Here is a 19,275-nt window from a genome sequence, read left to right as displayed (position 1 = left end):
GAGATTGAAGGGTGGAACACAACTTCAGCACTAAGTGAAACTGTAAATGCAGAAAATAAAGTGCCCTGGGGGTGTTAATGTGGCCAAAGGATTAATCATTTTATTTAAGAATTTATTCTGATTCAAATTATTGAGTATAGTAGGTCCAAGGCTACTACTACCATCTTGTGGTTTGAAATAAAACTGCAGTTTAGAGCAGGGGTTCTCAAACTTTCTGCAGCCAGGACCCCTTTAACTGTAATAATAATAATAATAATAATAATAATAATAATAATAATAATAATAATAAATGAACTGCCTCAGTACAGATTTATTTTTTGAACATAATCCAACTATTTTAACATTAGGTTCATTGTTTATTGGACAGTATGTACAGTAATGTCTTAGCTATGTGTTGGACCCATACAGCTTTTTAAATGTAAGACCTTTCCATTCACAAAAGAGATTTTTTATTAAAATTGTCATTAGATTTAAGGTGTCATTTTTTATCAGCCTGTTTTTGAATTAGTGAGGCTTTCCACCACTGTAACAAAATAAAGACATCACAGACACCCTGGCTATGCTTCACAGACCCCTGCTGGTCCCCAGTTTGAGAATCAAGAGTTTAGAAGATCCACATGTTTGCTCATATAAATGACTTTCAGTGCTCATGTCAGCCACACACACACAATGTCACATACACACAGCTTGAATATATATATTTTTTCTTTGTCTTAAAGACATTTTGGCTAAATGTTTATGGTTAAAGTTTGTTTCTAAGACAAATGTAAAAAAAAAAAAAATATGCATAAAAATGTTAATGTTCATGCTTGTGTATTATACATTCATTTCTGAATCAAAATGTGTTTTTGATTTATTTAACATGTAATTGTTTGAAATTACACAAGTCAATTTCACTGAACACCTAAGAGAAGCAGTGAGAGAAGTGTAAGAAAAACCTCCTGGGTGAAGCTCCCTCATGAAGCTGGTTGAGAAGATGCCAGTAGTGTACAAAGCTTCAAAATATAAAATAGTTTGTATTAGTTTAAGACATTTTTTATCACTGCATAACTCTATGTGTTACTGTATGGCATTTCATAGTGTTAATATCTTAGTTGTCATTTTTTTTTTTTAAATGAAAAATAAAAAAAACCTTCTATGAATGTGTGTGACTGGTAGTGTATGAACGTGTGTGACTGGTAGTGTATGAATGTGTGTGACTGATAGTGTATGAATGTGTGTGACTGGTGGTGTATGAATGTGTGTGACTGGTAGTGTATGAATGTGTGTGACTGATAGTGTATGAATGTGTGTGACTGGTGGTGTATAGCTCTGGCTGTGCACCAGCTATTTAATTTCCCATCAGCTGTTTAGCTCAGACCCTACAGCTTTTATTATTCATACTACAGACACTGCTTCTTTCATTATTCATGTTAGGCCCACAGCATGGGCGATTTCATTTGTACATTAACAAGAATATAGGAAGATTATTGATGTGACCCTGCTTGAATGTTAATATAAAGATGCACTTAAGTCAAACACAGCAGCAGCTACAGCATGATCTCTAGACCTTTATTATATGGGCTATGGGATATGGCCTACCTACATGACGGGAATGAAGGTTTTAGCAGACAGTTAAATGTAGTTTAGATTTATGATCGTGTGTAGATCCATGTTAGCCAGGAAACAGACCACGGAGAAGACATTTTTGGCGTCTTATCCAGAATTCTCCAGTGTGTTACAGCAGGGGCGAGTGCAGCAGCCTTTATCTATGGAAAGCCACATGGTTCATAAACGCCCCAAAAATATTAAAAACAGATATTAAACACTGGGTAGGCAGATTTGTCAGTGTACCAAAGATAATTAACCAAAACATTTGACATGCCAGGGGTGCATAATTTTCATCTAGTTTCTGGCTTTGAAATGAAGCTTGCTGCAAATGGTGCCTTAAGGCCTGTATTTATTGTATGACTCACTGAACAAAATGATGCCAATAAAATATGCCAAATTATGTGGCACACTGTGAAACAGCCTATAATTATAATTATATAATTCAGATATAATACAGATTATCTAGTAATCAGCCTACAATGCACAAAAATGAAAATCCCACCTCACAGCTCGAGGTTCAATCCCCTGGTTCAATCTTGAGTTTGGGTTCCTGTCTGTGCAGAGTTTTGGATGCTCTCCGGCTCTCCCCATGTCCGTGTGGGGTTTCCTCTGGGCTCTCTGGTTTCCTCCCAAACCATGGTGGATTGGCTAAAATTGCTCCTAGGTCTGTGAATGTGTGTGTCTGTGTGTGTGCCATGCCTTCTTCACCCCAGTGTTCCCAGGAGAGACTTAAGATCCACTGTGACATCACCACCAAATCAGCCACCGGTGAGCCTGTCACATTAAGCATAATTTGATCACCAATGTTAATGATACGTTCACATTGCACCAAAGCAAATCATTTATTTCAGCAACAGTTGCCATGCCACTTTCAATAATCTGATCAACACCTGGTAATATTCCTTTCTCGTTTATGAATAGTGAGAAAGTTGAGAAATGTCCTACTGTGCAGGATATTGCCTGTCTCCATAAAAAAGTGAATGGGTGAAATTGGGGGCAACGTTTTACGGTTATCAAACACCTGCCTTTGGACAGATACATTGGGCCTCAAGCATCAATATTTTAGTACTGTTGTGTAGAAATATAAAATCCTGCCAGATTTTCTTTGTACTCATGTGCATATCTTGATAAATTCCAATCACCCATAACTTTACCAAGCGTCTACATGGCACAGCGACATTTAGTGACACCCACAAAACTCTATAAAAGCCAAAGCTCACAGAGAGCTGAAATGACAAAATGACGACTAAACAGAAAAAAAAAAGTGCCTGCTAAACCTGGCATGTGCTAAATCTTCCAATAATGCAGCTCAGCCATTGCAGTGCTGTCAGCTCCCAGAGACACACTCTAACTCTTCCTGCTTTTGTACAGTGGCATTCTTTTATCCTAGTTGAATGACTAGTTCTAGTTTGTCTTCATTTGTGGAATTATTTTGATTGCTTTCTTTCAAGTCATTATCATGAAACAAAATCATTACATTGGTATGCGCAATTCAAATAAATAAGCTATTTAAGCTCGACAGCATAATCTTTATATAAAATTGCAGTATCTCATGCTAATTATACAATTCGAAGCTGATCAGTCAGGATTCACGTTAGTGAGTCTCCTTAAACGTAAATTTACACAAACTCAGGAGCTCCTGTAGGATCAGATTGTTTTTCTGATCTCACTCGCTTTTCATGAACTCTACACTGCTTGTGTAAATGCACCTGAGAACATTTTACAAATAAATTCATACGTATTCAGGTTGATAAGTGAGGCCCAGTGCCTGGAGTGTACATGAGTCGTTTATGGACTATTTGGCGCACCATACTGAAGCGCGCGCCCAGGGTACCGGGAGCGCGCGGCCGTGTGTTAATAATCTCGAGCTGTCGGTCTCCTCTCTCCTCCGCCTCAGAGCGCCGTTCTGCTGACTCAGTGCCTTACAGAGCAGTCCCGTTTCTCCACACCGTCCGGAACTACAGCTCCTCTCCGCTAACAGCAACGACAACCCCAGCCATGGCCAAAACCGCAGTCGGTAAGTTAATCTGGCTGCTTTTGAAACCTGTTTTACCTTTTTGTGGATTAATGATGTATGAGATGTTACAGTGAGGAGACGACACCCATGATGCACAACATCCCCGCCTGCATGGGCTACATCCAAAACCGCATCGTTCCCTAGCTTACTATCATAATATGGCAAAATAATAACAATAATAATAGTAACAATACCTATTTTTAATTCATTTGAGTATGCTGATGAATGTCTGGATGTCATCTGGGTCTTTTGTGCATCACTTGCGTCAGTACTTTAACTGATTTCGGAAAATATGCTTATTGCATGCTGTGATTATTATGTGTGAAGTGTGTGTGGAGATAAAAAGCTCTCGAGCCCGTTAAAAGGCGTTAAATTCCGGGCTGGATGCTGCTGCACCTGCCCATCACAGGCTTCTTTCTCCAGCATGATGCAGAAGGGACCCCACCCAAGATCACGCTCTCCGTTTATGATCGACTTCAGCAGCACAATAACGGACAGTGGACTCTTCGGAACCTACACATGATCCGTTTTTGTCCACCCACTCTTTTCTGAAGCGATTAAACCGGATGCGATGCTGTCAGAACCGAATTCTCATGCTGTCGCACCTTAATCCCCGACATGGCGAATTTGTGGTGCCACGCCGACATTTTGTTACTGACTACATCATATTTATTTGGTCACATATAGTCCTAATTTTTAATATCCATTGTAGAATTTGTGAAATGACCTTAATGCTGGCATCTGGCTTTTATTTGCATTAAAGCACAGGCCTACAACCTTACAAGATACAGGCGATGTACATGATTTATTCATGAGCAGTTCTTTTCTATTCATGTGCATGGATTTCTGACCTGAAAGCTGCTGTCAGGAGCCATGATTGATGGGTGGAGAGAGGGATGCATGCAAGCTATCAGAGAAGAATGTCATGGAAATGTGCCCTGAAGTCGTCTCACCATTAGACGTGTTTTATTGCTTGCATAGATTTGGGCGAGTAGAGTGGGGCGGATCAGACGCTGGCATCTTTGAGTCATGATGGGTGGATGCTGGGGCTGTGGGCCTGCTCGCTAGATTGATTTTCTTCTCCTGACACCTAAAACAACAAAATATGATGATTGGGAATTCACTGAGAACCACAAAGTGACAATTCACCCCAAAATAACATATTAGAGATCTATAAACAAAATTAATGGAGATTGTGATTCCCTTGCTTTGTTTAAAAAATGTCATTGTGACTGCAGTTCTGGATTATTGCACTGAAATAGCCTACATCAATAAAGCAGCAATGATTTGATTTTAATTAAAAAGTCTGAGGTGGTTTTAAGCTGAGATGGTGCTGTAGAGAAAATGAAGTCTACTCACCATTTGGACTTGCATAGTAAAAGTATATACTGGTCTAATGTGTTTCTTTTGTGTCATTTATCTTGAAGGACAACAGGAAAGGGCTTTTTTTTTTGCAGGTTTTTGGGTAAATTCCAACTAATGAGGCAACGTGTGCCAGTCAATTGATGAAATATTTATAAACCTTTGGGTAGATCTTGTCAGTTAGGGGTGCAGGTATAATTTCCAGGCGTCTTACTGCTTTCAGAACTGATGACCTGGAAGTGAATAATAACATTACACCACAGCCTAGTCTAGGGAGTAGCTGCAGTGTAATACAGTAATAAATGTAGAGGTTGTAAAAATTGTAGAGTGCTTCTTGCTTCGCCTGCACAGCAGATAAAGCACTTTCATCTGTAACATCCTAGAAATCCTTAGATTTTACTTTATGGCTTTAATCACAAAGCATCTTAATGTATTTATTAAATAACTTTGATGATGGATGTATTCTGCCCTTATTAAAAAAACATTGTTTATATATTTTTACATGGGTGGCACAGGGTGACAGCTGACAACCATGAAATATGACCTCAAATCACATCTCAAATCACAGGTGGCAGTTCATGCAGATTTAATGAATCATATGTTGATTTAAATGATTTAAATGATTTAAATTATCATGGTGTAGGTATTTTGACCAAATCCACTACGTATTAGGAACTTTAGAGGAATTATGAAGCACTCCTTAGTGAGCTCTAAAAATGAATATTTTGGCAATTACATGCACTAAATTGCATTATTCAGAAATTCCAAGAGTCATGATCTCAGTGCTCTGTATTCATAAGCAGAGTCCAGTTTTCATTCCATTTTGAGTCTACAGCTCACATTAGGTGTAAGAAATCTAATCCAAACACGCAATTAAACAAGACAGTTTCAGGGTCACAAATGCACAAGCACCCTGCATTGTTTGATAGTTATAAATGCATAGGCACCAATGACCAAGTTTTTGTTTGATGTATTTGCCCTTTGGGTTTAGCTGCTGTGTCTCACAAGCTTTTCTACCATGCACCACTAATGTTTATTCTCAATCTAGCGCCACAGGAAATATAAAACAGTATGATCCTTCCTTTCATAATGGTTTTATGTCTGCAGGACATAGGGTGTATGTGGGGAGGGTCAGATTATTGATTTCTGGACTGGCCAAGCTGATTCATTATCAAACGTGCCACACAAAGACAGCCATTTTCTTACTGATATGGCTTTTGTGGTCACTCTTTTAATTTAAACGCTGTGCTCCTTATGTCACTTTGTAGATGGAATTAAATCCAAATGCATTATTTATTGCATTCATAGCGCACGATTGCTCATTGTCTCATATCTGCACGTATTTTATCTTATTCTTTTATTAATATAAAAAAGATTATTGTGCAGTTATAACACAGTGGTCAGTGTATGGGTGTGGTCTCTGATGATTTGCTGGTTGTTCTCTTGATATTGACTATGTGACACTCAGTAATTATAACAGATTTTACACAGCACAGACATTTGGCCTGTCTGGAGTTCCCTTTCTGACCTCCTCATCAGAAGATCTAAATTAAACGCTCCACTGAACTGCCAATCATTCTCCTTTCATCCTGACTGAGACGTGGAAAGAGGCATGGTGACTTCACATATCCGAATGCTCAGTATGCATGCTTAGTATTCTGCCACCAAACCCCCACCACTGCTCTGCTCACTCAAATGGTTCATGCTGGTAATTACAAATTAGGGCTCCACACCACCAAAGGCGGACAGCTTCCATTCGCCTGCCTGTGGCTTTTAATCCCAGTGGGGCACCACCCCTGTCTTTGTTGCTTCTGACTTCTGCTTCTTCAGTGTATTGGGTTATTATGGTGATAAGAGTGTGCAGGAGAGTTCTGGAAATGGCTGGAGCACTGGGACAGGGCACTGGGACACCATTGTGATGAGAAAATAGGGTTGGATTCATAAAAATTCAAAACTAAACACATGTCAAAGGACAGATTTATCAGCTGATACTCATATGTGGGGAGGATGCAGAGTTCCTGTAATGTGTAATATCAATATCATCCTACACAGACCCACACAATTTCTAACAACTCAGCAAAACCAATGAACTAGAAAGAGTCATTATGTAGGTTATCATCCTGCCAACTTGCATAATCAAATCTCAAAAACAAAAAAAAAAGAGAATCGCAGTGGAGTCATGCAGTTGGACGCCTGCTGAGTAAATAAATAATTTAACATACGTCCAAGGAGGGAGGAGGAAGCCTATGGGGAATATGCTTTTTTGAAATTCAGGACCTTTTGAAGACATCAAGCCTCTTCCTCAGCTATAAAAACTGTGCACATAATTGGAAACAATGCTGCTGCTAATTCAGCCCTCTGAGAGCCTGCTGTGATGCTGTTTTCATCCCAATTGAAAATGAATACCCATTTTGCATATATTCGCTGATATAAAGAGATAACAGATCTGGGACAAGGGCTTATTTGATGTGGTGTGTTTTGCTGCAGCTTACAAAGAGAAGATGAAGGAGCTGTCCCTTGTCTCCCTCATCTGCTCCTGCTTGTACCCAGAGGCCCGGAACAAGATGATGGGCGAGTTCGAAGGTAGGAAATGAAAAAGTTATGTAACTTCTAACATGTACAGCATGTACAGCAAATTGGTAGAGGAGACATTTTAACATGTACAGATTGGGGTCTACGTGCCAGCAAGAAATATTGGGGAGACATTAACATTTTATTGAGGCCAATAAATGTCTCAGAGCTGCATTAGATTGCTTTATAATGTTGTTTAATGGATACATATGTTGAATTACTTGTTGTCCATATGTCTGACTGTGCCTTGTCTGTCCTCAGACATGAAGGTCACGCCCATTAACAAGCGAGCCTCTGGACAAGCCTTCGAAGTGATCCTGAAACCGCCATCCCCTACATCTGACGGGGGCTACAGTATCACCTCTCCCCCCAAGAAGAGGGACGTCTCCCTGGAAGACATTCAGAAGAAGCTGGAGGCAGCTGAGGACCGAAGGAAAGTGAGTGACACATCTGATTCATCAGTGTTTATTCAGAAACTTGCTTTCTGGACCTGAAATTTGTCTTGATTTATACAATCCATCATTGATTTTTTTGTTATAGCAGTATCTGCTAAGTCATGTCAAATTTTTGCTTTCTCAGTTATTGATCAGGACTTTCTGGTAGGAATTGAGTAGCCAGTCATCATTCAATTTTCTTCACATTTAATTTGTCTATCTGGTCTTTCTCTGTTCCTCTCCCCCTCCCCCTCCCCCTCTGTTTTTACTCTTCTCTTTCTGTCTGCAGTCTCAGGAGTCTCAGGTGCTAAAGGCACTGGCTGAGAAGCGTGAGCACGAGCGCGATGTGCTGCTCAAGGCCATGGAGGAAAACAGCAACTTCAGCAAGATGGCAGAGGAGAAACTCACCATGAAGATGGAGCACATCAGCAAGAACCGCGAGGCTCTGCTCACAGCTATGCTGGAGCGCCTACAGGAGAAGGTGAGGATTTCCGTTAGTAAAGAAAAAAAACTGCACCTTCCTGAATATGATGAGGAACTAAATTTATTTAGACTAAATTGAATTTCAAAAAGTTATTTGAACTGCAATATGCTATCGGTAGAAGGGGCTAGAGGCATGTTGTAATCATCCTTTAGAGGCATGTTGGAATCATACATTTATGTAGAACACACTAAATAGAGTAACACACTAAATAGCTTAGGTCTAATGCTATGTCCAGCTGTTGTAAATCAAAAATTATGCCCCACAACCAACCTACCAGCCACATTTTAAATGATTTAATTTGTCCAAATATCATCCTGTAGGTTGTATTTTTCTTCTACCTATAGTCATAACAGCACTAATTTTATGTACATGGATGACAAGGGAAAGCACGAATGGCCATGACACTGCTTTTTAAAAGTGACATATATAAAATATGCCAAGATGAAACAAATATATACAGTATATACCACAGCTGTGTTGAATTCTTAAATCTGATTGGTCAGAAGGTGTTGATTAATTTTCTATAAGAGCAACTGGCAGTAGTTCAGACTGTAATTGAAATCACAGGTTTATATTAATGTACTCATCCTAATGCATTATCATTTCTGTAGTAACAACGTAAAACAAGGACTTGCATGGCTGATTAAGCCTAAAATAAACATAAAAATGTGTTGTTATTTAATAAAACAAGAGTATAATTGTGGATGTGCTGAAGTTTTCTATGTGGTGATGTTTATTTATGGAAGAAATCTCCAGTGCTAGAGCTTTATATTCTAGTTTATCAGTCACATGACAAGCTGTGTTTTTTATTTTATTTTTTTTTTTTTGTCTTATTAACATTAAGAGAGACAAAAAAGAGAAACTGGTGTGGGAACAACTGTTTATAGCTTTTGTAAAGTAAGTAATAACAGGGACAATAAATACTATAAACTGTTACAAAGTATGGCATGTCACTCATTAATAAGTTTAAAATAATAATAATTGACAAATTACTGTGGTATAAGAGGAATAAAACATTTCACGACTGCTGTTTTTGGAAAATAATCAACTTCAGTGTCAGGCCATATCACACCACCCCATTGTTGATTCCTTTCTTATAACCGTCCACCAAATTTGTTTTATTTCTTGCATAATAAATCCTTCACTGCATTGTTTTCATGGCAGTTGTGAATAGATACAAGTCACTTTGAAATGTAATCAGCTCAGCTGTGCTGCCTTTCAGTGTGCCGTGTTTTAAATGTGGCAGAGCTAAACACTAAGCACATCATAGCTTTACTTCAAATAATGCAGTAATCTTCATTGCATTTCAGTTGAAACAGTGCACCTCAAAGAAATGTAGCTCGATAGCGGCTCAGTCACGAGTCCTATACTGAATTTAGGTGTGTGGTTTTGAAACTACTAAATTAGAAATCATTTTATTATTTACTTTCTGCAAGGAGGCAGTTAAACAAACACAGCAGCAAAAATGATAGACACTTTTAGACAATTGGTGTGTTGCTGTCTTTCAGTGGAATTGGAAAGAAATCTTCTAATTGCAGGTAACCAGACTTTAAAATGCTAAAACTTTACTTCTGGTTGAGATACAAGCAAAATATAATTCACCACAGTTCATTTCATGGAGTAGTTTTCATAACTATGTCAAAATTTCACCATTTGAAAGATTTTCCCATGCTGCAACACATACTGTAAACATTAGTGGTACAAAATGCAGTTCTTTGTGGCTGCAACGGAAAATGATTAAAGAACTGTTGCTATAAATAACTTTTACTAGAATGGTAGAGGGTAGAGGAAAGGAAAAAAACCATGACACATGGATTACATTGTAAAGCATAATGTAATGTTTATTTGTGGCTCTGTGTGTGTGTGTACAGGAGAGACATGCCCAGGTGGTACGCAGGAACAAGGAACTGCGGGACGAGCTGAGCGGAGACGAAGATCTCCAGTTCTAATATGCCCCCGCATCACCCACCTGACTAAGTCAGAGACCCTCTCTCCTTATTACCCAGTCCCACGTAGAGAAAGAGTCTCATACACACACACTCCCCCACTCCCCACTTCCTAACCCGAGGGAGAAGGACAAACCCCAGTCTGCACCAACAGCACATTCTTATCCCATCTTCCCCTCTTCCCATCCTCGCAAAAAAAGTGAAAAATGAAACCCAGAAGCATCATGCATCCTACTGCTCCCTAAAAAAGAATGTTTTTGCTCGATTCAAAATGAAACAAGTCAAAGTGGGTATTGATTTTTCTTTTTCTGTAAATACTTCCTTTTTCGTTTTATATATATGAGGCGACAAAAGTATTGCATTGTGCCATTTTATAGTTTTCTCTCTCTATATCGATGGATGTATTAATTTCTTCTTGCTGTATCTCTCCAATCTGCTGCAGTTTCTCTTGTAACAGGCTTTGGTGTTTGTGAATTTGCTGGCTAGCTGATATTTCGCAGTTTCACCTCTTCAGCCCCAAATGGCCATGTTTTATGTGTGTGTATGTGGGTGTGAAGAACATATTTAGTCACATCACATCACGCACGCATTTCTGACATTTCTGATTCTCATGAGAGTTAGATCACCACACACACTATTTATTTATGGACACACACACACACACATACACACACACACACACACACACACAAACCCCAATATATAAGTCATACATATATTCATACATACCTACATACATACATACATACATACATACATACATACACACCATGAATAAATGCACATGGGATTTAGCAAAGATGACATCCTGCTCAGGAGGAGCTCGATAAATCTTCAGTTACAGTACTTGATTATGTGATGTGACATCTGTGCCTCATGGCCACTGCAGTGCCACCCATGTATAGTCTCACAATTTTCCATTCTGTAGTGGTTTGTTCTAATCAAAGCATGCCAGAGAGAAACTAAAGTTGTAGCCATAGAGGCCTATCAGGGACTGCTGGATGTCTGGAGGTAGCGCATCCTTACTGATGGACACCACAGAGGCACGATGGAGAACAACGTGACCTCACATTATCATCCATAGTGAAGTGTGTGTGCCCGTGTGTAAGTGTGTGTATGTGTCCAAAGAGACATTGGTGGACCACAGGGAGTGTGTCAGTGCTCTTGTGTGAGCAGGGGATTTGAGACATCCCCGTGTCACAGACCTTCCTTCTGCATCCTTTCTCCTGTTCATGTGCTTTCTTCCCTTAACACATGTATCGATGTGAGCAAGCTGTGGTGAATAAAGGTTTGGGGTTCTGTGAATGACAGCATGTGTCTGTGGCTGTTTACTTTCTTTCTTATTTCTTCTTAGTTATTTTTTGTACTTTTCTATGAAGAACATTTTTTTTCATTATGAAAATGAAATAGGAAATAATTGGATTATGGGAAAATTATCCAAGACAGGTTGGTGTTGATTATTATTTATAACAGCACACCCGAAGTGTGTTAATCCTCTTATACCACAGCAATATGCCAATGATTATAATTTATAATTTTTTTAACTGAACCACCTGTTGCACTTTTTATCCATTTAGTTAGATTTAATGTTGTGGAACATTCATGAGAAAAAGTAAGTTCATGTTGTCACTTATGTTATAGCAGCTATAAACAGTCAATCCTTTGCCAGTCTCTTTTTATGTGTCCAGCATTAAGTGGGACTAAGCAGGAATGAATGAGTAGTACTATATTAATACCTAATTCACTATTATTACCTACTAGTGAATACTGGGTAATTACTCAGTAAGTAATAACACAGTAATGGTTTGATATTTCATTATGAATAAAGTAATAATTATACAGTATGTCTCTTGGTGAACCAATAGTTATCTAGTCATTGGTAATATCATGAGTTATCATGTGTTTCACATTACGCTATTGTTCCAGATCATCATTTCCTGATAGGAAAAGATACATTAATACTTCAGTCATTAACATCTAAGAAGAGACACAATAATACATCAGTCATTATCTAACATAAACAAATTATGTATTAATTTAGTAATATTTGTGAAAGATATCTCGACTATGGAAATAACATACATACAAAGAGCGATCTGAGCCATCTCTTTGTGGTGATTATTCAGAAGGAACACTGACACACTGACTCCTGCAGAAAAGAATGATGGGAGGTAAGAAAATTACTCAGAATTTTAGTTTTTAATATTGTAGGTAATATAGTGTGTAATATTGTTGCCTCACATTTTTAAGGAGATACCGCATATTACTTTTTACAGTGTAGATGTCCAGGTGATATATAAGACTCATATTGTCCTACATTTATAATGCATAATGTTTAACACTAAACACGGTACAGAAATAAAACAATACTTTACTGTTAAACAGTGAAGCCCAACCTGTAAGTTTGACAGTGTAATACCACATGTCACCAGCAGGTGTCGACAAAACACTTCATAACAAGTCACTGCGGCAGTCTGATGCACTGCGTGCCACATTCACTGCGTTTACTCTGACTCAACATCACTGGTGTTTCTTGTGAGACCTATGGCTTCATAAATATGCAGATCTTATAGTGTGGCAGGAGATGGGATGGAGAAAGAGGGCAGACAGAAAAAAAAGATGAATAGATTGAGAGAGTAAAAGTGTATCTTGGCATCATGGTGTGCGTAGGAGGAGAATCTGTTTTACGGACCTGGCTGGAAGTTGCACAGAGCTTGCAGTAGCGTGGGAGTCCTACAATCCAGGAGCTGTGTGTGCTGCTGCGAAGGCTCCAGGGCAAATCTGCAGCACACAGCCGCTTCCTCTCTCTCTCTCTCTCTCTCTCTCTCTCCTTCTTCATCTTCATCTACTCATTCCTTCATCCCTCTCTGCTCTGGCTCTCGCTCACGCTCTCCTTCCCACGCACTCTGAGCCAGCATGGCCTGCCATTGTCCAGGATATCCCCTGGCTGTTAATGGCTTCCTGAACACATACAGAGGCCACAGAGGCCCTGAGGATGGCTGATATCTCTCTCTCAGTCACTCACCCATTCTGTCACCGCTAGACATCTTTCCTGAATACTTAGTGATAATTGTCTTTTCCTCTCAATATGGTTTTCAAACAGTTCCTGAATTTTTAAATTAAAAAAAAAACTATTCAATAATATAATAGCCTCTTAACATACCAGAATTGGGCATAAAGCCTGGCATTAATGCATTTCGCATAGAGGAAAAAAAAGTAGATCCTGTCAGTATTTTAAATATGAGGGCAAGATAAAACAGAGTTGCTTTGCAATCTCGACTTCAGCACCTTCTATCCGAGTATTTTATGGCTGTATAGTCAAGTGGTCACACAGACTTGAGTTGCTAAAATATTTTCAGAGAAAAAGGTGAGCAAAGGAAAAGAGAAATAGTACATTAAGTTGTTTTCCTTCTTTCTTACTTACTTCTCAAATATGTCACAGTGAAACAAAAATCCTCTTCTTTCTTTAATTTAATCACATAGAGACCATCGAGTTCGGCTACTGATGAGTGTGTATGTGTTGCATGTGTCGTTATGTTTTTATTATGCCGTGAAACATGACTAAAACACACAAATTATATTTTACATTATTTATTTAGTGACTTTTTGAGAGATTGTCCCTTCTGAAATAGTGTTAAAAGCTGTCATGATTAAAGAAGGGGTTCAACAGCAATTGAACCCCAATACCTGGCTACCACAGTTCAAGATATTTCATATAAATAGATGTGAAAAAAAGGTTGCAAGTCACAGACAAAATCCTAATTCATTTGCGACAAAGGCTCTGTTGCATAGGTTTTACTGTATGTATTTATACATAAGAAAGCTCCAGATCTAAAACCATAGAGATCTTGTAATCTTGTAATACTACTGATCGATTGCATAGCTCTTAAACTTTGTAGAAATACAAAGTCAAATACAAAGATAATACAAAAATATGGTATCTTGCCAAGATGTGAGAGGGAGTACAATAATCACTTTATATTTTGCCCTTGAGTCATGAATCGAAATATGACTCAGGAGTTGAATTTTATGGGTGTTAATTAAAATATCGAGACAAGGCATCGAGACAATATTCTGCCTCTCATTTGGAACTACACACTGATATTACTTATTACTTTTCATTATAATAAAAACTTGGATCTAGTTTTTACACTCAGTGCCAACTATTTAAATGTATCAGTACCTCAGGCCCAAAACACCCATTTCATTAAAACACCTATCTTTCCCTCAGTATCCAGGCAGAGCATTGTACCAGCACAACACCCTGTTTTACTAAAAACAGAAAAAAAAACAGTTTCAGAAGTTAATGACTTGAAACCTTAAGACGTTAACCTGGCTACCAGTAGAACCTATCCCTGATTAGCTCAAATTTGAAGGAAATGTAATTCTGTAAAAAAAACAAAAAAAACAAAACACACACACACACTGGTACATAAGTCCTGGGTTGTCTTTCCACTTTGTTGAGTACTGACCGGCAAACTCCCATCGTTCTTCAAAGTCTTTTCTGGTCTGAAAAAAAGTCATTTCTCCAGGAGACCGGGATTAAGAGTTCAGAAAGCACCGATCTCCATGCTCCATGGACGATAGGGCTTTCCCAGGCTGCTGGAGGGGGTGGCGTGACTGGGTGAGAGCAGAGGAAAAGCACTCAGAGGGAAGGGGAAAGCCGAGAGGCTGGACAGGGACGTGAGAAGTGGAGGAGAAAGCTTCGATGCCGACGCTGCCGCGAGCCCTGGGGGAACGGCACCTGTTGCAGGGGGTACCCTGAGCGGCCCGCTCTGTCCTGCCTCGCTGATCGCTGTGACAGTCAGCCTGCTGCAGCCACGAGGCTCTGAGGAGGGCGCTGACGGTGAAGAGGAGGGTGACGATGAGGATGATGATGGAGGACTGCTAGGGTTGCGTGATAATGATGCCCCCTGCTGATGCTGTGGTAAGAGGAGGTGATGTGCCAGGTGAGGAGTGCTGAATGCCGAGCCCCAGGCTAGATGACCCAGACCTGTGTGAGCCTCTCTCTGGGTGGCGTAGTTGCTCAAGTGGGACACCAAGCGAATGCGGAGTGGGTCGGTGTTGTCCAGGCCCTCGATGATGCTCAGGTATCGGGCTGTCTCTGCCAGACACTCACGGAAGCCCAAGCCACGATAATCCATCGCCAAAGCATGGGCGTCAAAGTAACCTGAAAGGAAGAGAGATGATGAATTATTTTGCTTTAGTTCATAGAGTTCTGTTGCTGTTGTATAATGACATCCCTGGTTGTGGTTTCATTGCACTTGTTAAACCTGTTTTAAGTGTACTTAAGCTCAGTGAGAATAAATATGAGTTATTTTGTATATAAACTCACATGATATAAACTCTTTACATTCTCAGAAAACTAACCTGTAGGTCTGCCTTTCATTGTCACTGGGTTGGTTCCTTTATCTTTTGTACCTTTAATATGTATCCTTTACCTGAAAATGTGGATATAATGTACCTTTAATTACCATAATTACCTTTCAGGAGAAAGGTAAAGGTACATTACGTACACATTTCTAGGTAAAAGACATACTAAAGGTACAAAAGGTGTATGCTTCACGGTACCACCCCAGCAACAAGATGTAGTACAATTTAGTACCTTCTATTTCTGAGAGTGTATAATAGACACAATACACACAAGCTGCATAGTAGGCTACAACGTGCATCTAATATGGAAAACAGTGTGTTACCTTTGCCCCCAGCTGCATGAAGCATCTTCAGATGATCCACAGTCATCTGCAAAATCTCTGCTTTTTCCAGTTTAGCTGAGCCCTAGAGGAAAACAAGGCAGGAGCATTTTAATTTCTCTGATTTCTGGATAGATACAGATTTGACACAGGCAGACACGTTAAATGATAATTACTAAATTATTAGATTTCCTGAAGAGATGTTGCTGTCTTACCTGTTTCTCAAAAGCACTCGGAACAAGTCGGCGCAGTTCAGACAGGCTGTTATTAATGCGATCTCTACGCCGCTTTTCAATAATCTGAGCAAAACACATTCAAACCACCATTAACTTACAACAACAACAATAATAATAATCACAGTCATAATAATAATAACAATAAGAAGAAGAAGATAATAATAATAATAATAATAATAATAATAATAATAATAATTTTATTCTATTTAGCCTAACACATATATTACATAATAATCTAGGTTTCAGGCTCATTCTCCTCTTTTGAATGTCATGTTGTAGGAGATTGCTCACCCCTCGGCGACGTTTTCTTGCTTGTACTTGTGATGTTGTAGAGGGAGAAACTGATCCGAGAGGAGAGCTCATACCGCTGAAAGAGAAAACAGCCATTAATAACTAAAACATCTGATCACTGCAACAACCCTTTAACAGTCCCGTAAATATTATTTACATTATAGACCATACATGTATAGATTATTATAAATCCTGATTGAGGTAGTAGATGGGATAGGGGATGTAACTATAGGGATAGGGGACATAGGGATAGGGGATTTAACCATAGATATAGGGATAGAGGATATAAGGATAGGGGATACAACTATAAGGATAGAGGATATAGGGATAGGGGATATAGGGATAGAGGATATAGAGATAGAGGATATAGGGATAGGGGATATAACTATAAGGATAGGGGATATAGGGATAGGGGATATAGGGATAGGGGATATAACTATAAGGATAGAGGATATAGGGATAGGGGATATAAGGATAGGGGATATAAGGATAGGGGATATAGGGAAAGGGGATATAACTATTAGGATAGAGGACATAGGGATAGAGGATATAGGGATAGGGGATATAACTATAAGGATAGGGGATATAGGGATAGGGGATATAGGGATAGGGGATATAACTATAAGGATAGAGGATATAGGGATAGGGGATATAAGGATAGGGGATATAAGGATAGAGGATATAGGGATAGGGGATATAACTATAAGGATAGAGGACATAGGGATAGAGGATATAGGGATAGGGGATATAACTATAAGGATAGGGGATATAGGGATAGGGGATATAACTATAAGGATAGAGGACATAGGGATAGAGGATATAGGGATAGGGGATATAACTATAAGGATAGGGGATATAGGGATAGGGGATATAACTATAAGGATAGAGGACATAGGGATAGAGGATATAGGGATAGGGGATATAACTATAAGGATAGGGGATATAGGGATAGGGGATATAACTATAAGGATAGAGGACATAGGGATAGAGGATATAGGGATAGGGGATATAACTATAAGGATAGAGGACATAGGGATAGAGGATATAGGGATAGGGGATATAACTATAAGGATAGAGGACATAGGGATAGAGGATATAGGGATAGGGGATATAACTATAAGGATAGAGGACATAGGGATAGGGGATATAACTATAAGGATAGGGGATATAGGGATAGGGGATATAACTATAAGGATAGAGGACATAGGGATAGGGGATATAACTATAAGGATAGGGGATATAACTATAGGGATAGAGGACATAGGGATAGAGGATATAAGGATAGGGGATATAACTATAGGGATAGGGGATATAGGGAAGAGGATATAGGGACAGGGGATATTATAACTTATCTGATAGTTGATCATGCATTTATTTTCTGTGTAGAAAGCTAAATGATGACTTACAGGTTCTCGTCGGCGCTCTCCTTCTCCACTTCAATATTCTCATCAAGCTCGCTGTCAGAGGAGCTGAAGTCGTGATTTCTCTTCATTCTGAAGCTCTGAGTGTGCGTCTTGTCCGTGCTGTTTCAGGTGAGTCTGCTGCGGTTTTCGTCCGTTTGAACAGCCAGGCTTTCCCACGGTGTCATTTCAACACCACAGCACGCCGCGAGGGGCGGGTCTTGCCGCCAAACAGAGCCAATCAGTGCGCGCCTTCGCGTTCGGAGGCGTACAGTTCGCCGGAGCTGCGTTCTAAACACGCCTTAGTAATTTGCATAATTTCGACGAAGAGCCAATTAGAGCGAATCTTAATCCTGAGAGCGGTTCTCTCAGCCCTGAGAGCCCCGCCCTTCCCCGTGCTCCACCGGCGTCTTGCCCAGGCGGCGGCAGGGAGGAGGCCGGCCGCCTGTCAGCACGCGCAGGCCGTGGGAAAGTTCCGTTGGTTTCCTTTAGCCCCGGAGCGGATCAGCCAATCAGCGGGGACAGCCGTCTCCGGCGCTGCTGTGAATGGGGCAATTGGTCGGGGCGACGGGCGGTCTGCGCGCGAGCGTGTGAATGTGTAATCTGATACTGACTCATCGCGGGGAGCGCGGCGCACAGAGGAGGCCTCCGACTCTAACCTCAGCCCCGAGGAGCTCCAGCGCGCGCCTGGGGATCTGCGCGCACACTACTGAGAGTCTGCATCAGGAAAAAAAAAGATAAAGCCGTTAAAAGTGATTCAGGTTCTGATGCACGCCCTCACTGACGTGTGCGCGTGATGGTGACGGTTACTGAGCTTCTGGCAAGCACTGCATGTTCACTCGTGTAATGAGAGCAACAGTTTGTCAAACATACAATTATATCATACTTACAAGGCAGCCTCGTGGCTAAATGTGTGGCACAGTGTAAATAAGCCTTGTATCCTCAGCTCATCTGAGACGTCTGTTACCACTATGCAATTTATTTAATGTTGATTTAAATAATCGTTGCATCATTTTAGATATTTTAATCATATCCCTTATTAGAAACTCTATAGATGCAAGGAAAAATCAGATATTGTAAAATGCAGTTTTGTCCCATACATAACCTTAATGTGTGTATTTATCTTTGCCACTATACAGAGCAATGATTAAACTATATAGAGCAGTTATGAAGCCAGTATAGAAATATAATTATGTGGCCATCAGATTGTATAAATGCAACTTTGTCCCATACACTGATAAAAGTCTCTAT

The 19,275-nt window shown here is 39.8% G+C and overlaps 2 protein-coding genes across 2 annotated transcripts; one reads left to right on the top strand and one right to left on the bottom strand.

Moving 5' to 3' along the window:
• Window positions 1-3,436: 3,436 nt before the first annotated feature.
• Window positions 3,437-11,714, top strand: stmn2b (stathmin 2b). Its single transcript, XM_026930093.3, has 5 exons — window positions 3,437-3,607; window positions 7,457-7,552; window positions 7,802-7,977; window positions 8,264-8,455; window positions 10,330-11,714. Exons 1-5 carry the CDS (start codon window positions 3,589-3,591, stop codon window positions 10,405-10,407), a joined length of 561 nt encoding a protein of 186 aa, XP_026785894.1. The 5' UTR covers window positions 3,437-3,588; the 3' UTR covers window positions 10,408-11,714.
• A 2,265-nt stretch (window positions 11,715-13,979) lies between these two features.
• Window positions 13,980-18,755, bottom strand: hey1 (hes-related family bHLH transcription factor with YRPW motif 1). Its single transcript, XM_026930092.3, has 5 exons — window positions 18,031-18,755; window positions 16,625-16,700; window positions 16,313-16,396; window positions 16,101-16,182; window positions 13,980-15,574 (listed from the first exon to the last, which is right to left on the bottom strand). Exons 1-5 carry the CDS (start codon window positions 18,114-18,116, stop codon window positions 14,955-14,957), a joined length of 948 nt encoding a protein of 315 aa, XP_026785893.2. The 5' UTR covers window positions 18,117-18,755; the 3' UTR covers window positions 13,980-14,954.
• Between the last annotated feature and the right edge of the window lie 520 nt (window positions 18,756-19,275).

Source organism: Pangasianodon hypophthalmus, chromosome 23 (assembly GCF_027358585.1).
Source record: "Pangasianodon hypophthalmus isolate fPanHyp1 chromosome 23, fPanHyp1.pri, whole genome shotgun sequence".
NCBI lineage: Eukaryota > Metazoa > Chordata > Actinopteri > Siluriformes > Pangasiidae > Pangasianodon > Pangasianodon hypophthalmus.
Note: the sequence above shows the minus strand (reverse complement) of the source record. Positions and strands in the feature narration are given on the sequence as shown.